Source organism: Crocodylus porosus, unplaced genomic scaffold (genome assembly GCF_001723895.1).
Source record: "Crocodylus porosus isolate Cpor-Errol unplaced genomic scaffold, CroPor_comp1, whole genome shotgun sequence".
In the NCBI taxonomy this organism is placed as follows: Eukaryota; Metazoa; Chordata; order Crocodylia; family Crocodylidae; genus Crocodylus; species Crocodylus porosus.
In genome coordinates, this window is record NW_017728913.1 from 13,539,142 (window position 1) to 13,556,260 (window position 17,119).

The 17,119-nt window shown below is 42.3% G+C and overlaps 1 protein-coding gene across 3 annotated transcripts in view; it reads left to right on the top strand.

The window, feature by feature from the left end:
* GUCY1B3 (guanylate cyclase 1 soluble subunit beta) overlaps nt 1-17,119 on the top strand; it is an 80,467-nt gene that overhangs the window by 36,216 nt on the left and 27,132 nt on the right. For all 3 annotated transcript variants that reach the window (XM_019534513.1, XM_019534511.1, XM_019534512.1), the window contains exon 5: nt 8,559-8,756. In XM_019534513.1, coding sequence (XP_019390058.1) covers nt 8,559-8,756 — 198 coding nt within the window. The remainder of the gene's footprint in view (nt 1-8,558; nt 8,757-17,119) is intronic.

Here is a 17,119-nt window from a genome sequence, read left to right on the forward strand (position 1 = left end):
GGCAGCGCTCCTACTAATGAAGCCCTGTATGTCGTCAGCTTTCTTCACAACAAGGGCACACTGCTGGCTCCCTTCAGCTTTTATTGTCCACTGTAACCCCCATGTCCTTTTCATAGTTTCATAGTTGGTAGGGTCAGAAGGGACCTGAGCAGATCATCAAGTCTGACTCCCTGCCATGGACAGGAAAGAATGCTGAGGTCAAATGACCCCAGCTAGGTGTCTATTTAGCCTCCTTTTAAAGACCCCTGGGGTAGGAGCAAGGACCACTTCCCTTGGAAGTTGGTTCCAGATCCTAGCCGACCTGACTGTGAAGTAGTTGCTGGTTAGCCAGTTGATTCCAAGCTTGTACACCTCAGTGCATGGGATTATTCCATCCTAAGTGCAGGACTTCCTTCATGAGATTTCTTTTGGTCCAGTCCTTCAATTTGTTGAGGTTTCTCTGAATCCTAGCCCTACCCTCCAGCATATCAGCTACTCCCCAGTTTGATGTCATCTGCTAACTTGCTGAGGATGCACTCCATGCCATCTTTTAGGTGGTTGATGAAAAGATTGAATAAAACTGGCCCTAGGGCTGACCCCTGGGACACTCAACTTTGATCCTGGCTTTCAACTAGATATTGAGCCATTGATTACTACTCTCTGAGCCTGATGATTTGGCCAGTTTTCTGTCTACCTTACAGTCCATCCAACCAGTACTTCCTTTGCTTGCCTGCAAGAATGTTGTTGGAGGTCGTATCAAAAGCCTTGCTAAAGTCAAGGTATATCATGCCTGCTGCTCTTTCCACATCCGCAGAACCGGTCATCTCATTGTAGAAGGCAATCGGGTCGGTCATCCATGCTGACTGTTCCTAATCACCTTCTTCTCCTCCAAGTGCTTAGAGATGGATTCCTTGACAATCTGCTCCTTGCTTTGGTTTGTTTGTTTGTTTTTTCCAGGATCTGAGGTAAGACTGACTGGTCTGTAGTTCCCTGGATCCTCCTTTTTCCCTTTCTTAATTATGGGCACTATATTTGCCCTTTTCCAGTCATCTGGAACCTTTCCTAATCGCCATGAGTTTTCAAAGATAATGGCCAGTGGTTCTGTAGTCACATTGGCCAACTCCTTCAGCACCCTTGGGTGCATCACTTTCGTACCCATGGACTTGTACACATCCAGCTTTTCAAATGGTCCCTAACCTGTTCTTTTGCCACTGATGGCTGCTCACGTCCTTCCCAAACAGTTGTGCCAGGTGCAGTAGTCTGGGAGCTGACTGAGGTAAAAAAGACATTGAGTTACTTCAGCCTTTTCTGTGTTATCTGTCACTAGGTTGCCTCCTCCATTCAGTAAGGGACCCACCACTCTGCCTGACCTTCCTTTTGTTGCTGACATACTTCACATCCCTTGCTACCTGCAAATCCACTTTTCCTTTGGTCTTCCTGATGTCATCCCTGCTTACCTGAGCAGTACTCTTATACTCCTCTGTAGTTGTTTGTCTAATCTTCCACTTCTTGTAAACTTTGTCTTTGTATTTTACCTCACTGAAGAGCTCCCTGGTAAGCCAAGCTGGTCTTCTGCCATACTTGATAGTCTTCCCGCACATTGGGATGGTTCATTCCTGAACCCTCAGTTTCTTTAAAATACAACCAGCTCTCCTGGACTCCTCTCCCCCATCAGACTGGCCTCCCAGAGGATCCTTCCCATCAGTTCCCTAAGTGAGTTGCCATCTGGTTTTCTGAAGTCCAGGGTCCTTACTCTGATGCTCTCCTTCCTTCCTTTCCTCAGGATCTTGAACTCAGTTATCTTGTGGTCACTGCTGTCCAAGTTGCCATCCACTACTACATTCCCCACCAATTCTTCCCTGTTTGTGAGCAGCAGGTCAAGAAAAGCACAGTCCCTAATTGGCCTCTCCAGCATTTGCACCAGGAAGTTGTCCCCAACGCTCTCCAAAAAACTCCTGGATTGCCTGCACACTGCTGTATTGCCCTCTCAGTAGATGTCAGGGTGAACCAGGGTCTGTGATTGGGAAACTTATTCTAGCTGTTTGAGGAAAGTCTCATCCTCCTGGTCTGGTGGTCTATAGCAGACTCCCACCACAACATCATCCTTGTTGCTCTTCCCCGACCCTAATCCAGAGACTTTCAAGAGTCCTGTCTCCAGTTTCATACTGGAGCTCTGAGCAATCATGTAGGTCTTTTACATACAGCGTAACTCCTCTTCCCCTTCTCCCTTGCCTGTCCTTCCTGAGCAGTTTATACCTATCCATGGCAGTGTTTCAGTCAGACAAGCTATCCCACTACATTTTTGTTATTCCAGTTGCATCATAGTTCCTTGACTAGTGTGAGGACTTTTTTCTGCTTGTTTCCCAGGATCTGCATTTGTGAGGTTGCTAGCTGATCTTTCCCTACTTTCTCAGGAAGAATGAGAAGGCCTCCCCTGTTGCCTCCTCCTGCTTTTGCTTCCTCCAGGTCACACACTTCTCCAGTTACTTCAGGGCTTTGGTGGTCTCTATCCCTTGGTGAAGCTAGTTTAAAGCCCTCCTCACTAAGCTAGCGAGCCTGTATTTAATAATGTACTCTATTATGCTTAAAACTGGCTTTTTAACATAGCTGGGGAGACTTCCAGTATCCTCCAGTTGTTATCTATGTAAAAGATGGCAGTGAAAAAAGTGGTGGGCATATTTTGCTGTTCATTTTCCTGTGTGCAGCCTGCTGTATAATATGATATACTGCTATTCTGCATTAATTGACTGCTCAGACCAAACTAAAATTCATAGTTGACTCGTTCTCAATTTGGGAACGGAGTATACTCTCCTCCACTCCACTTTTATTTGATTCCTAGATAAGGAAATTGAAAGTAAGTTGTATTACAGGAAAGTCTCCTAAAATAGTGACTGATATTCTTACTACAAAACTTTAGATTAGCTTTGTTTCAGCCTCAGTTTGAACAGATGACATTGGTCATTATGCACTACTGTAAATGCAAACGGGTTATTTCTAAGTTTTTTCACTGACAGAATGAGGTTGATTTGTTTTTGAAAATTGCAGTTATGAGGCACAGCTATGGTTTATTCTTCCTAATGTCACAGTAGTGGATGATAGTGAGTCATTATGCATGTTACAAAAGTCTTCATAAGCTCCAGTGCAGATCAGGACTTGTTCTGGGCTCTGTGTGAATCTATATCATGAATGATAAAAGCCAGACACAATATCTATATCTAAAATCAGATACTGCAAGCCCATGATGCAACAAATAAATGAGAGCCTTTGTTTTTTTTTCCAGACTGTGGAAGTAATCCTCTTTATATTCTTTGGAATACCCTTCAAGAAGTTTCTTTGTTGATAGGGAAGTCATGTATAATTTAAACATACAGCAGCACTCAGTTAATGCAACTGCAAAGAGGCAATACAATTATATTTATTATTTAGGCTTTTGAGAGAGTATTCTTTCTCTCATGGAAAGACACAAGCCTGAAAAAAATCACTGGTAGTCGTAGCTGAAAGACAGTGTGCCGAAGAGAGGCAATATAAAGGCACTGCAACCTGAGAAATCCCAAGTGTGTGTTATGCTAAAACGGTCAAAAGAAAATCAATCAAACACCATAAGTAGTGGTTAATACCAGATCCTGCAGGGAATCATTTACTTGTCTATTTAATTAATTAGAAAACCAGTCCTGCACAGTAAATCCTCCCCACCCCTTTTGTTTCCAAACGTATCCAAATAAAGGATAATAACACCTGAATACCTGAACAGAACAGCTCTGAGTTTTAAGATCAGTCACCTCAGATAGCTTTTTAGCATGTTTAATTTTATGACTGTGCTCTCTTGTAGGATTTGTTTATCAAAAAAAATGGGGGTGAAAGGCTCACCAAGGAACTGGGGACAGTATTTGAAGTTATGAGTTCTCCTTGTGCAAGACTTCGCATAAACTAGAGCAGCCAGAGCCAGTGACTGGGGTGGAGAGTCTAATCTACTATTATTTTTCTTTGTGAAACTCTTGGGGTTCCTAGCCAATGATCAAGACATCTTTTGTGCTATGCACAGTACACACACATGTAAACATGCAAATATTTTGTGTCTTAAAGACTTTGTTTATGTTGAGTAAACACCATTTGACCAACCAACAGGTCTGGCAGTGGAAGAGAAGATGATAAAAGCGAAGTCATCGTATTTAATACAATAAGCAATAATTGCAGACTACCAGCTGTCTCACCCAGAGTAATTAACTGACCGTGCAAATCATAAATTAGCACATGGAATTTTGATGAAAGAGAACACACAAAACCTATACTAAATATTTTCCAAAAGAACTGCAAAGCTTAACTTAAAACTTAATATAACTGTTATAATACTATATTGGGCCAGTTTCTGAAACTTGTACTTGTGTTAGGAATGCACAAGGCAAACAGCCCATCAGCCAGGAGAGAGAGATTCCTGGTTCCAGAAGGAGAACGCAAAAGAAAAGCCTGACTGGTCCTGGGAGGTAGATACTGCCCTGGAAGTGTAAAGGTCCTTGTTTCCAAAGCTCTTTATGAATTATGCATTAAATAACCTTTGGAAAAACTGCATAAATAGCATTGGGAGCAAAGAATAGGGTTCTTCATCTGGTACTTTACTTGTTTGAGGCCTTCTAAAAGGCCTGTAATACATACCCATATTGTAGTATTGGAAAGCTTTGTCCTGATAGCCTGTAACAGGGAGCCAGAAAATTCCTGTTACTTTAAGAGGAGACAGTAGCAGACTGTTCTGGATCAAGGAGGGCTGCCAGCTAAGAAGCAAGCTAGCTGCTAATGAGCTGCCAGCAAGCAGACAGACTGCTAGATACAGGTGGAGGTCAACTCCAGGAGGGTAACTCACCCAGGGAGTGGAGACAGAGCAGCAAACTGTGCCAAGGCAGACAGGGAGGCAGCTTCTGAGTAAAGGGCTCTGGACAGCTGGGCTGAGCCTTAACAGGGAGAGTACGAAGGTCATCATCAGGCACAGAAGGGGAACACCTCTGTGATTCTGCAGAGCCACATGACCAGGAGGGGTGGGACTTATGCAGCATATAAGCTTAGGTCTTGAGCTCTGCGATCAGTCTGGCCCTGCAAATGGCCAGAGAAGGAACTTTGCCCTGTGGTGACCCTGGCTGAGACTGCTGGAGACCCTGCTACAATGCAGACTAAAAGTAAGGAACTGAGGGCCTTACTAAGAGCCAAAGTTATGCATCCAGTGTGCTTCTGGTTCTAGTTAGTTTTAGCCTGAGGCCTTACGTTTTTTATTACAGTTTATGCCCGTGGTTTCGGTTGTCCTGTCAGGGAAGGTCAGAGGTCCCACTTATGCCGGAGCGGCACCCAGCAGTGGTTGAGCCCCTGCCAAGGGTTGGGCTCAAACTGCAGGTAGGCGGTGGCCAAGACAGCCAAAACTGAGTACTGGTGATGGCCTGAAGCCAGGAGAGCTAAAGCTTAGTGCCCAAGCAGGGTGGAGATGGAGCCAGAGAGCCCCATGTCTGAGCAGGGTGCAGGCGGGGGCCTGGGGCCCTCATCTCGTGAGGGTCAAAATCAGAGCACTAGGGGTTGGAACTGTGGTCTGGAGGCCTGTAGCCTTGAGTGGGACCAGAGCCTGAGGGGTGAGACTAGGACCAGGGCCCAAGTTTGTGAAGGATAAGATGAGAGATGGAACCTGAAAGCCAGGTCTGGTACAATGGGCTTAGGCTAAGAAGACTCAGTGAGAAGGAAAAGGGAGGTGGCCATGCAGGCTGAGGCCCCAACCGGGGAAAGTGATAAAACCATAACACCAATGAAGATGGGTGTGGCCGTAGGGGGGGATGGAGGCCACGAAATTGGACCGTAAGCCAATTAGTGCTCTAATGCACAGATTGGCAGCAAGTGAGAGCTCATTGTGGGAGCCTGGGATGAGCTCCTTTTTTCCAGTTTAAGTAATTACATCAAGATGTGGCAGTCGAAAGGGAAGAGAGGGATACCCAGAGAGTGTCATAGCCATGGCCCACATTTGCTACATATTCCTATTTGTAACTTTAGCAAATGGCAGTACAGAATTATTGGCTAAAACATATATAAAGATTGGAAGTAGAGGTAGGTATCAGAACCCAGGGTCCCCTCCAAGAGCAGTGCCCAAGTTGTTTGACCATAGAGTTAGGCTCTCACATGTTTACTGTTGTTCTGAAGTCTTTCCTTCTTTCCTTATTGCCTAGCCTTGGCAGTAGCTTTGTGGTCAGGGCATTCTGCTGGAATATAAAAGATGTGGTCTTCCCCTGAGTTGAGGGGTACCTAGAATCTAGCCATCTCATGTGCTATACAAGTTATTTAAGCACTAGATCATTGAAGGAAGCATTTACTTTACACTCAAGCTTGTGCTAAGAGTCTTTGTTGAGAGCTTCCACGGGCAAGATAGGATCACCAACGTGAGCCCAGTTGCATGAACTTAGCCTTTGCTTGATCTAAGCTGGGGTTGTCAATGGCAAAACGGGACCTGGATCATTGTCTTTATTATCATGATGGATAAAGTTCATTTGAAGTAATTGTATTGGAATGTGGCCTTAATTACTAATCTATACATTCATTTAATAGAAAAGCAGTATTTGGCATACAGAGTCTGTTTCCATTGTATTGAATACCAGCTCCTTTTGAGACCTATCCTATTTTGCATATCTCCTTAAAAGACTTCTTCCAAGAAGGCTGCATATCAAGCTTCTGGGGAACACATGTTGGGCCAGTAGCTCTGAACTGTTTTAAAGCATTCATGGTTCACTTGCCTGTGGAGGTGGCCAGCTCCCATAGTTTTTTTTTTTTTTTTTAACTCTCACACCTTTGTGGCCACTGTAGACATGGGCTCCATGTATCAGAATGATCATACCTAGCCTCTGCAAAGATCAGCAAGGTGCTGACTGCATGTGTGCTCTTTTCCCTAGCATACTCACTAAGAGCTGGGCTGTGCTATCGCAGGTTTAACCTCTGAAGTTTTAATTTTGGCGACCGTGATATAGCAACTTAGTATAAACATAAATTTGAGGCAAACTAAGAAAGTGAAGGAGGAAGTTCATGGCTGAGTACATCCTACAGAATTCATTTGTGAGAAACTCATTTCCTCCGGAGGCTTCCCAGGAGAAAAGACAGCTGTTGGAACCTTTCATAACCCATGAAAAAGCAGGTTCAGTCCATCTCCACAACTTTGAGGATCTACAGATGTTAAGTAAAGACATGGTGGTGATCCAACCTACATGTTTAAAACATCTTCATTTTACCTTTCCTGGACCTGGCAAAAAACACTAAATAAAAATTGATGTTGAAAAGTCTAAAGGAAAAAAATATTTAGAGATGTGTCTCAATGTTGAAGGCCTGCTAAGTGAAGAATCTGCATAATCTTTAAAAGATAGGTATACTATTATGTAGGTTGGACAATTTATTTGGCCAACCAGATTGCCCCTTTCATCTAAGCCATTACATGGCAAATGGGAAAAAATGGAGCCATGGTAATGACTCTATAATTAAGGCTGTACCTAGCATTTTATTCTAAAATCTGCTTTTAATCTCACTGTCCCCTTTTAACCTCCTCATAAATCTGTGTTCCAATTTCTCAATTAAGGTTTCTATCCAGAGAAGGGTTGCTTTTTTGCCAAAGTTTTAATTAGACAAGATATCTGGAACATATGGCAAGTTGGAAAAAATGAGGCTTTTTGTTTTTTGGAAATGTCTAACTTATGTCTTATATTAACCATGTCCTTTTTAAGACACCGTGCATTGGATTTATGCAATTGTTCTCAATGACTGCATGTATTCTTAGCAGCTTTTGAGAAGTTTGCTCAGTTAACTTGGAAGACTTACTATGCCACTTGAAATTACAAACATTTTGTCAGATCCAGGAAAATTTTTTTAGTCATTTTTCTTAGTTTTCAAAATGTCAGCCTTTTTTTGAAACCAGTAAGGTCAATCTGTTTCTCAGATATAAACATGTAAAGTTAGGTCCCTAAATCCATATACAAGCAGTTGACTTGGTAGTTATACCTTTTCTCTAACGAGGCAGGACAGGGTGGCATCCTGCCCTTCTTTTTGCCTGACTTCAGACCAACACAGCTAACTACCTTGGTCAGCTTCTCTCTAAGGAAGAGGCTGCTGGCCTCCTCATTTTGGTGAGGAAAACAGAAGGAGAAAGATGGTGGTAAACCAGGCAAAGGGATACCATACGCATTTCCAATCCACTGTGGATGAAAAATTCAAATATTATTGTAATTTGTGCTAACAGCATGGACCAGGAACTCCCTTTTGCGAGCATTTTTTACTGGTATTGCTTTTGATGCCATTAATAGAGTCATTCTCCATGGTGGTTAGTAATGGTAACACTAGCTAGTGTTGAGAGTCAGCATACAAGCACCTGAAAGCCCTGCTGTGGGAAGTCTTGGAAATGGCTGATGAAACCTCACAGGTGACTTCAGCTGGTTTGAGAAATGATAGAACTAGACCAGCCAGGAATCAGTATGCTATAAACTATTATTTGAATGACTTGTATTCTCACCTTGACAGTTTGCCATGTGCAAGAACCCTTTTCTCATGTGTGTGTTTGTTTTTTTTAATTCTCTTTATAGAACTTGGATGCTCTGCATGACCATCTTGCCACTATTTACCCAGGTATGCGAGCCCCTTCCTTCAGGTGCACTGATGCAGAAAAAGGGAAAGGACTTATTCTGCATTATTATTCGGAGAGAGAAGGACTCCAGGATATTGTCATTGGGATCATCAAAACAGTAGCTCAGCAGATCCATGGTACAGAAATAGATATGAAGGTAAAACTTAATGGCTTATGTAGATTGAAAGTTAGCGTCTTTCGTATTATTGAAAGAGCTGTAAGATATACTACAAGACAGTATTTCGTTATTCTGTCATCCTCTCCGCAAAACTTATTCTGTCAGTGTTCTCAAAAAGCTCTCCAGGTCCACCTATCTCTCCATTAATCCAAAGGCCTTGTGCTGTAATCACCAGCTTTTCCTTGGTCATACATCTATGATGGCTGCACAAAAAGGAAAGGACATAAAAGCTCACATCTTCTTACACTAGTAGGATAGCTGTATGGGACAACTTTCAGGCTGCTTTATGCCACTACAAAATGGCCATAATGCACCACAGGTCTGGGCCAAGAAGTGAACAACATTACCATGTCCCATTGAAACTGGATAGTAGATTTTAAATTCCTCACAGTGTAATTTAGTCAAGATATATGGGGAAATGCATCTTTTTCTATAGGGTGTCATGAAATCTTTAATTAAATTAAGTGATTAGGAACATTTATTTACTTTTCTTGCTTATCTGATAGATTGCAACTATAAGAGCACAGTTCCTCTTTCTGATTACTATGGATTACCGGTCTAGTACTAATGAAAGAAATGTATATTGCTTTAAACTAAAAAATAATACTTTGTTCTACTTTGAATCTAACTCAGGAGTGTGAAAAATATGGCCTGTGGGCTGCATGTGGCTCACCAATGGATTCTGTCCAGCCTGCATTGCCCTACCTGGCTCAGGCACAGGGGGCAGCCTGGGCCATGGCACGTGTGGCCGATCCCACCACCCCCAGACACATGACTTGGCTTCTCAGCAGCTCCCCAAGCAGCAGCTTGCTCTGCCCAGCTGCTGCTGCCAGTCCACCCTGAACCCACTGCTGGGGCACCATGTAGATGGGTAGGCGGAGTTTCTGTGAAGACCAGCCCAGGAACCTTGTGGGCAGGGTGTGCTTGGCTGGTCAGATGGGATGGGGCTGTGGGCAGTCAGGGTGTGGGACAGGTGGGTAGGTCTGGGATCTCAGGGCAGTGACAGCATGGGGCCAGAGCCCAGGGCAGCACTGCAATCTGCTCCCCACAGATCCCTGTGACAGCTGCCAGTTCCACAGACAGGGACTTGTAGAAAGTGGATTGTGGCTCTGCTATGCACCCTGGCTCTGTACTGTCGCTGCTCCATGATCCTGGATGCTGCTTCCCGCCTACCCGTGGCCCCATTCCATCCACCTGGCTGAGCGCACCATCTGCCTGCTCCATTTGGTGCCCCCAGTGGTAGGTGTGGGGCAAACAGGCCTGGGGCTGAATAGGATTAGTTGCCCTTCTTTTACCCCTCCCTGCTCCCACTAAGCCAGGCCAGCCTGGGTTAGCACCCTGCCACCCCCAGCCTGCAACAACTCTCACTAACTTCCTAAGTGACCAAATAATTGCCTACCCCAACCTAGTTAAAGCTTGAAAGCAAGGGAGATCTGAAGTATACTGTACTTGCAGTGTAACATTTAACTATGAATGTAAACACTACTTCAAAAACACATTTGTGTGTTTGTTTACTTAGTTAATCATCTCATATTTAGGGATTGTACAACAAAACAATTACACGGCTTAAGTGATGTATTTTGGGAGACTGGATGACTAAGAGTTTGGTAATGAGACACTTAACTTTTTTTATTTTCAGGTTTCTTCTTAGAATCCAGGTCAAATTTGTGCCTGAAAGTTGGTGATGCCTCAGTATGTTTAGATTCTACCTGTTTGGTGTTCATACTGCAAAACCACCAACACAGTAGGGCTGTGCAAAACAGCACCATTTCGTTTCAACTTTTGCTTCTACGGGACAGTGTTTTGTTTCAAGTTTCGTTTAGTTTTGAAAGCACTGTTCCATTTTGTTTTGTCGAGACTGTTCCACTGTTTTTATGTTTCACCCACAGGATAGAATGGGGAAGCACAAAACTGCCTGTAACTTTGTCATTTCTTGTCTGATTTGGATGAAATGTGCAGGCATGGTGGCCCCTGCTGAGGCCATGAAGCCTGCTAGCTTTCAAGGAGATAGGTGCAGAGGTTTCTTGGAAACTACACTTCAAATTGGTCAGAGCAGAACTCGTGATGTGTGTTTGTGTGTGTGTATGTTTTCTGTCCTTCCCCCAGAGCACTGGGATTGGAGTGGACCTTGGGGAAGGATCACGGTTGCTGACCAGCTACACAGTCAATATGAGAGCAGTCCTTCCACCCTCTTTCCACCTCCTTCTCCTTACTTTCTGGTTCCCTGCAGGCAACCCCAGCTTGAGCATCAAAACTCGGAACATTTTGACTGCCCTTGTTTCATTTCAAGGCTGTTTGAAAGCCCTTCATTTCGTTTTGATTTTGCTGTTTCGAGGTTGAAACAGCCGGTGAAATTTTGCACAGCCCTACAATACAGTAGTCATGACTCTGCTTATAGGCACAGACTGAATGAGTGTCAAAATAACTCTCTTGACAGTTCCTCCAGCCCTGTAGATTGGCAAGGGTAGGGTTGCTGTTTAGATTCTGCTGAAATCAGTCTAGTACTTTTTATGCACATTAAATGCATTAAGGATAATTAAATATTGATTATCAATATACTTTTCACTTCTGTGTCATCTCCATGGGCTTTTCTAGAGTTTTTCATTACTATATTGCCATTTAAAGAGAAACTTAACATCAATCTAAGCTACTGTAACTGAGCAGAATTTAATTTAACACAGATGTGGTTTATGAGCCAGAGGCATAGCATCCCCTTAAATGTAACTGGCACATCTGTACTGCTGTGCTCTGTATAGTACCCATTGCTTACATTATGTTTTACAAGTTACATTAATTACATTTCTGTGTGATGTTTTGCTAATGGAACATCATCCCTAATTACCACAAATATTAAGTCCCACTCAAAGGTTGGGATGTGCAATTTATCCTGAAATAAACATTTCTCTACCACTGTTAGCTAAGAAGGGCTATGCTCTGTGACCCTTAATTGCTTTAAATATCACTGTTTCCCAAATGCTCTCAATGACTTCAGTGGCATTTTTCATGGAATAAGATACTACTTAGTCTGTGTATAGGGTTAAAATCTGCCCATTAGCATTACAGTCACAGTTTTATTAATGCAAAAAACCAGTAATTTTCTCTTCATGCTGAGGTCAGACATTAATACAAACTGTTCTCAGAATGAGCAGTTTAAAGCTAGACAAAGTGGCTGGTCTGATATTGGGGTATGTAAAATACTCAGAAAAGCAGGATCTGAAAAAATGTTAAGAGATGATTTTCTTTCATTCTAATTCTGTGAACCTTGTATTCTGGGTTATTTAGCATTTTAGTGTTTCCATCTTCCAGATTTTCGAGTAACATTTTTAAGAAATTCATAATATGCTCCATGCTCCACATTACTGGTTCTCAACCCTTCTAGACCCAAGCCATCTGCTATAACACTTCTGAATTTAGCAGCACCGTCTGGATTGTGGGCAGAGGGTGCCCCTCATTTTTCATGTGCGGGGAAGATATATTCTGTGCACCTTTGCCTCTGTACAAAGCTTGAGGATACCCATCGCCCCCAAGAAGTGCACTGCCTGGATTAGCACTTATTATATCTTGTCCATGGTGGTGGCATTGCTGGAGTGGGCTCTCAGGCAGGCTAGCAGCAACAGCCCCATGGCAGCTTCTCTTGTCAAGCTGGGCCGTAGTGGGGCACCCCCTTCCTGCTGCAGATGCTTCTTGGTACTGCATCACACAGTATCTCCCAGAAACAGAGATACAACATCCATAAAGGGATGTCATGGCACCCTAGTTAAAAATCTGTGCTCTAGAAACAAATCGAAATAGGAAAAACACTAAAGGCCATCATCCACTCTTCTTCACCCACCCAACAGTCCCTACTCCAACATACCTTTTCCCCTCTCCACATATTCTTCAACCGGCTCCATTTTCAAAAGCTTTGAGAATTCACTTTGCCCTGAGGGTCAATGCAATTTGGATCTGTTGGACCTAAAATAGGAAGGAGCCACAGTGTTTAGGGCTTTTAGGTTAAAAATGATACCTTGAAACAAATAGGAATTGGTATACGTTTTATGAACAAATGTAATGTGGCCATTTTAGAAGCACTGCAAAACCAAATAAGTGTTTGGATTATGCAATAGCTGAGGCTTCCAGGTGTAGTGTAGATTAAGTGTATTATAGTGATTCGATTTTGAGGTAATAAATGCTGTATTGGTCAGATTGTAAGTCTAGCACGTTTTCCTCCAGAAGAACCACAACATAGCACTTGACTTACATGCAGGGTTGACCTGTAATTGGTTCCTCTACACTCCTGACTTTCGTACTTGCAGCATATTTATGCCTGTTATAAAAATACTAGGTCTGAATTTCAGCGCAGTTCTCATTTTAGTATTTTCAGTGTGTTTAACCCTTTGGGTCATTTCCTTATTTATTTGATTCTCTGATTTTTGTAAGGACACTAGCATTCCAAGGTCTCTATCTGTTTATCAACTTATAGTGGGGGGGTGAACAGTTTTTTCCTTAAATTGAACATCAAAATGTGGGGTTGAATTATATGCAGGGTCAACTTTATAATAAGAACAATACATGAATAGTTGTACTGAATTGCATGCACAAGTATTGGATGTACAGACACATCCAGTATTATCTAAAATGAAACTCGGGCACTGCCTCTGAAAAACCCCAGGCTCTGCCATGTGTTGCATAAGTTAGTTACACTGTCCTGGTCATATGAAATGAAAGTGTAGAGTAGGACTCCACCATAACCTGAGTCCACTACAGTGTGACTGCTCACAGACTTGTTATAGATGGAACTGGAGAGTCTGAATCCTGCCTGAGAGCTCGGACGGAAGATGAGCAATTGCCCACTACTGCTCTGTACTTTCTCAAAAGAAAAAACCAGAACTACTCAAAAGTAACGTCTGTTTACTGGAGTGTCATCAAAACCTCCTGGTCAGTGGAACTGCATGCAACTGATAGATCTAATGATGTCAACATGGATGTCTGTTTTTCCATCACCAAAAGACCTAAGTAGCACAATCCCCATATTGAAGCCTGGCCTAGGAACTATGCTGCAATTCCTGGTACTTCAAAGCACATATTTCATTAAATACTCCTTAGCATCTGGTGGATTTTAGGGGTAGAGCAGTATAATCACAAGTGAATTTAATAAAAAAGACAAATGTTTGAGAGGGAGTTTAGACAGCCCTACCTAAAATTTTGACTGTGACGTCATTGCAGCCAGGCCTCCATACAGGATGAATATTATGCTCTGAAACAGGTATTTTAAGTCCAATTTTTACAAAATAAGGCTGCCGGCCACCCCACTTGTATTGACTGAGACCATTTTCAGAGCAGAGCAGGCTGACTTTCACAGCATTGTATGTGGTAAGAGACCTCTCTAATGTGCCAGGGTCTGCCGCTGGTGAATTCCCAGCCTTGCCATGTGTGATCAGTGGCATTCATATCTCAGCTGATATTTGGCTCTATAAAACATTCATGTTCCCACTTCTCCTGAGTGGAGTTTCATGAATCAGAGATAAAATTGCATGTGTTTTCTTTTACTTGCATTTCTTTGTGATCTTCTGCTGAAAGAGGAAGATTGGACATTAATGTTGATGAGTTTTTGTCTGTTAGGTGCCTTCAGTAGCATTATAATTTTTTCCCCACCCCAAATTAATTGGTGCGAGTGTTACTTGCCTATTCCTGTTCCTCTTCTTGCCCTAGAGGCTTTCCACACCACAATGGAATTTGTAAGAGTCTGTCACTGGCTCCTGATGCAAAATCTGAGTTTTAATATTTTTCCAAAAGGGGTTAAGATTTTAACCCTCCAGGCTGCACAGAAACTTCCCGACCACATGAGGGGAAAAAGAAATATTGAGACGAGTACATTGTTTTGTTTTTATTCATCTGAGACCATTATATCATGAGGATGACCAGCCAAATAGAATTGTTGCTTCACAGATTTCCTAGGATTTGTAAATCCATAATGTTGTTCAAGATCATCTTGCTACTGATTGTAATAGAATTTTGATGCCACAGAACTGAGCCGATGATCCAATTAGTTGTGTAAGGATGATCAGACTGGGTGATTGCTGACACTGTAAGTCAAGAACTTCCCAGGCTCATACAGAGAATTTGCAGTTCAGTGGGAACTGCAGTTCATTGCCAGATAAAGGTATTCTCCTAGTTCTAACTCTGGGGTTTGAAACTGTTTGACCATAGCATTTTCTTAACATTTGCTTTGTATTATGATGCACCAAATACTTGCTATTACTCCCCAAGTAACAGCCACTTGGAAATAGCTAAATCAGAACTTGTCAAGTAGCGTCATTCAACGAGGATTGCTAATACAAAGCCAAGGATCCCATCCTGTATTAAATCATGGATAGCTGAAGTCTGACTATATAGAAATAATACACTGAAAAACAGGATCCTTGTGCAGTGATACTTCTTCCTTCTGAGAAATAAATGAAAGTGAAATCAATAAGATGAAGATTGAATATATTGATAAATCTATTTTATCCTGGCCTTCATTTCTCTTCAAGTACGTTGCATCGTATGAAGTTTAGTGGATAATATGCAACTTCTCAGTATCCAGAAGCTGCACAAGAAGGTACCATGGGACCCATGTTGCCCTATCTTCCCCACGTGCTCTGGTGTCCCATCTGCTGCACCATGCTCCTGGGCACCCCATCACACTCTAAGCTTCTTGGCCACTGCCTTCCCTGCTGCGCTGCACTCCTCAGGCACCCTGATCCATGGGCTTCTCTGGTACTGCAGATTGTAGTGTGCTATAATGCACTGGCCCACCCGCTGGGGCTGGGGAATGGAAGCCAGAGGGAGACAGAGCCTGGACATCCCTTCTGTTGTTGCAGCCGAAGTGATGGGAGTGGGGGGAGCAGTAACCAGGTGGGAGCACAAGGACTGCAGTTGAGCCTGTTACAGTTCCCTTGCAACCCTTGGGCCATCAGTTGAACAACTCTGATATATATTTAGCATAGAATGCCGCTGTGTACAATATGTAAATAAGTTGCAATGCTATTTGCTTTTTTAAAAGGTGAAACTCATCTTTTTCTGTGAGATTCTTAGAATATGCCAGTAATTTCAAAATGCTTCATGTTGTGCCTAAAACAGGTGTGCTCTCAAGTGTCTTGGGAGATATTTACTATTGTTTGTACCAGAACAAGGGGTTTTTCAAAATGGTCTGCGTCTTTAGTATTGATGTAACTTTACATTTATCTGAGCAGGAACTGAAGATACTGAAGATATATTTTGTTGTGAAGCACAGGAGAGGGAACTGGGTAGATGCTGTATATTCTCTTTGAAACCTGAACGGTGATTTGTCTTGATTTTAACTGCAGTTGCCATGGTGATTGAGCTCCTAGACGTTGTAGGTTGACGTCACTAACCAGCTAGAACCACTGGAGGAAGCAGAAGAATTAAACTTGATTCTTGGCTTTGTCACTGTTGATGTTGCTCTGTCATTTATCAAGCATTTGACAGCATGTTCTCCAGTGCTATTTGCATATCGTTGGAATTCTGTGATTTTCATTTATAATACGGTAGGCTAAGTTTTGCTCTCATCTATTCAAGATATACCCTATTGTTACTTGGTCAGAATCACTTTGGGCCACATCCTCAATTTCAGTTTACACCAAATGAAAAATAGCTCTGTAGGTTTCATTTGAATTTACACAAATGAAACTGAGTGCAGAATTTAGCCAGATTTTTAAATACTTGGAAGTCCTTATTTAAATAGACGTGCAAGTAAAGGATTAAGGTACTGCAGGAAAAAGGGAATAGAATGTACTTGGTATGAAACCGGTAGGATTGTATAGATATTTTTATAAACATCTACAAAAATATTGTGCATAATGTGATCCTTGCTGTGCATTTTGAATCATTCTAAAACATTCTGCATAACATTTATATTCTATTAAATTCTTTAATATAAATGCTTTGAAAAAGTCAAGAGAAAAGATGCATTTTTTAAAATCTTTTTGATCCCTATTAGGTAGTGTTGGATTTTTTCTTCAGGGACAATTTTAACCTGTTTTGAGATTCTTTAGTAGAGAGTTTGGTAGAAGACCTGCCAGACTTTATAAGTGGTGAAAATTATGAGAGAAGTAAATAATGTTAGCTGAACGAACGGCTCAAGATTACCTATCATAAATTGTGTATCCATTATCTGAGTTATTCACAGAAGATGTGCTAAAACTCTTTCTCTGGGAATTGATATGATTATGGCCACTATCAGGGAAAGAACAGTTTGGCAAGGAGGAAAGAGAGGGGTGTTGGTACCTCTGGAAGACAGATGCTGACTGCAGATATTTGTTCAGAGTGAGGCAGATTGGAAGGCATCTCCTAATGATGTG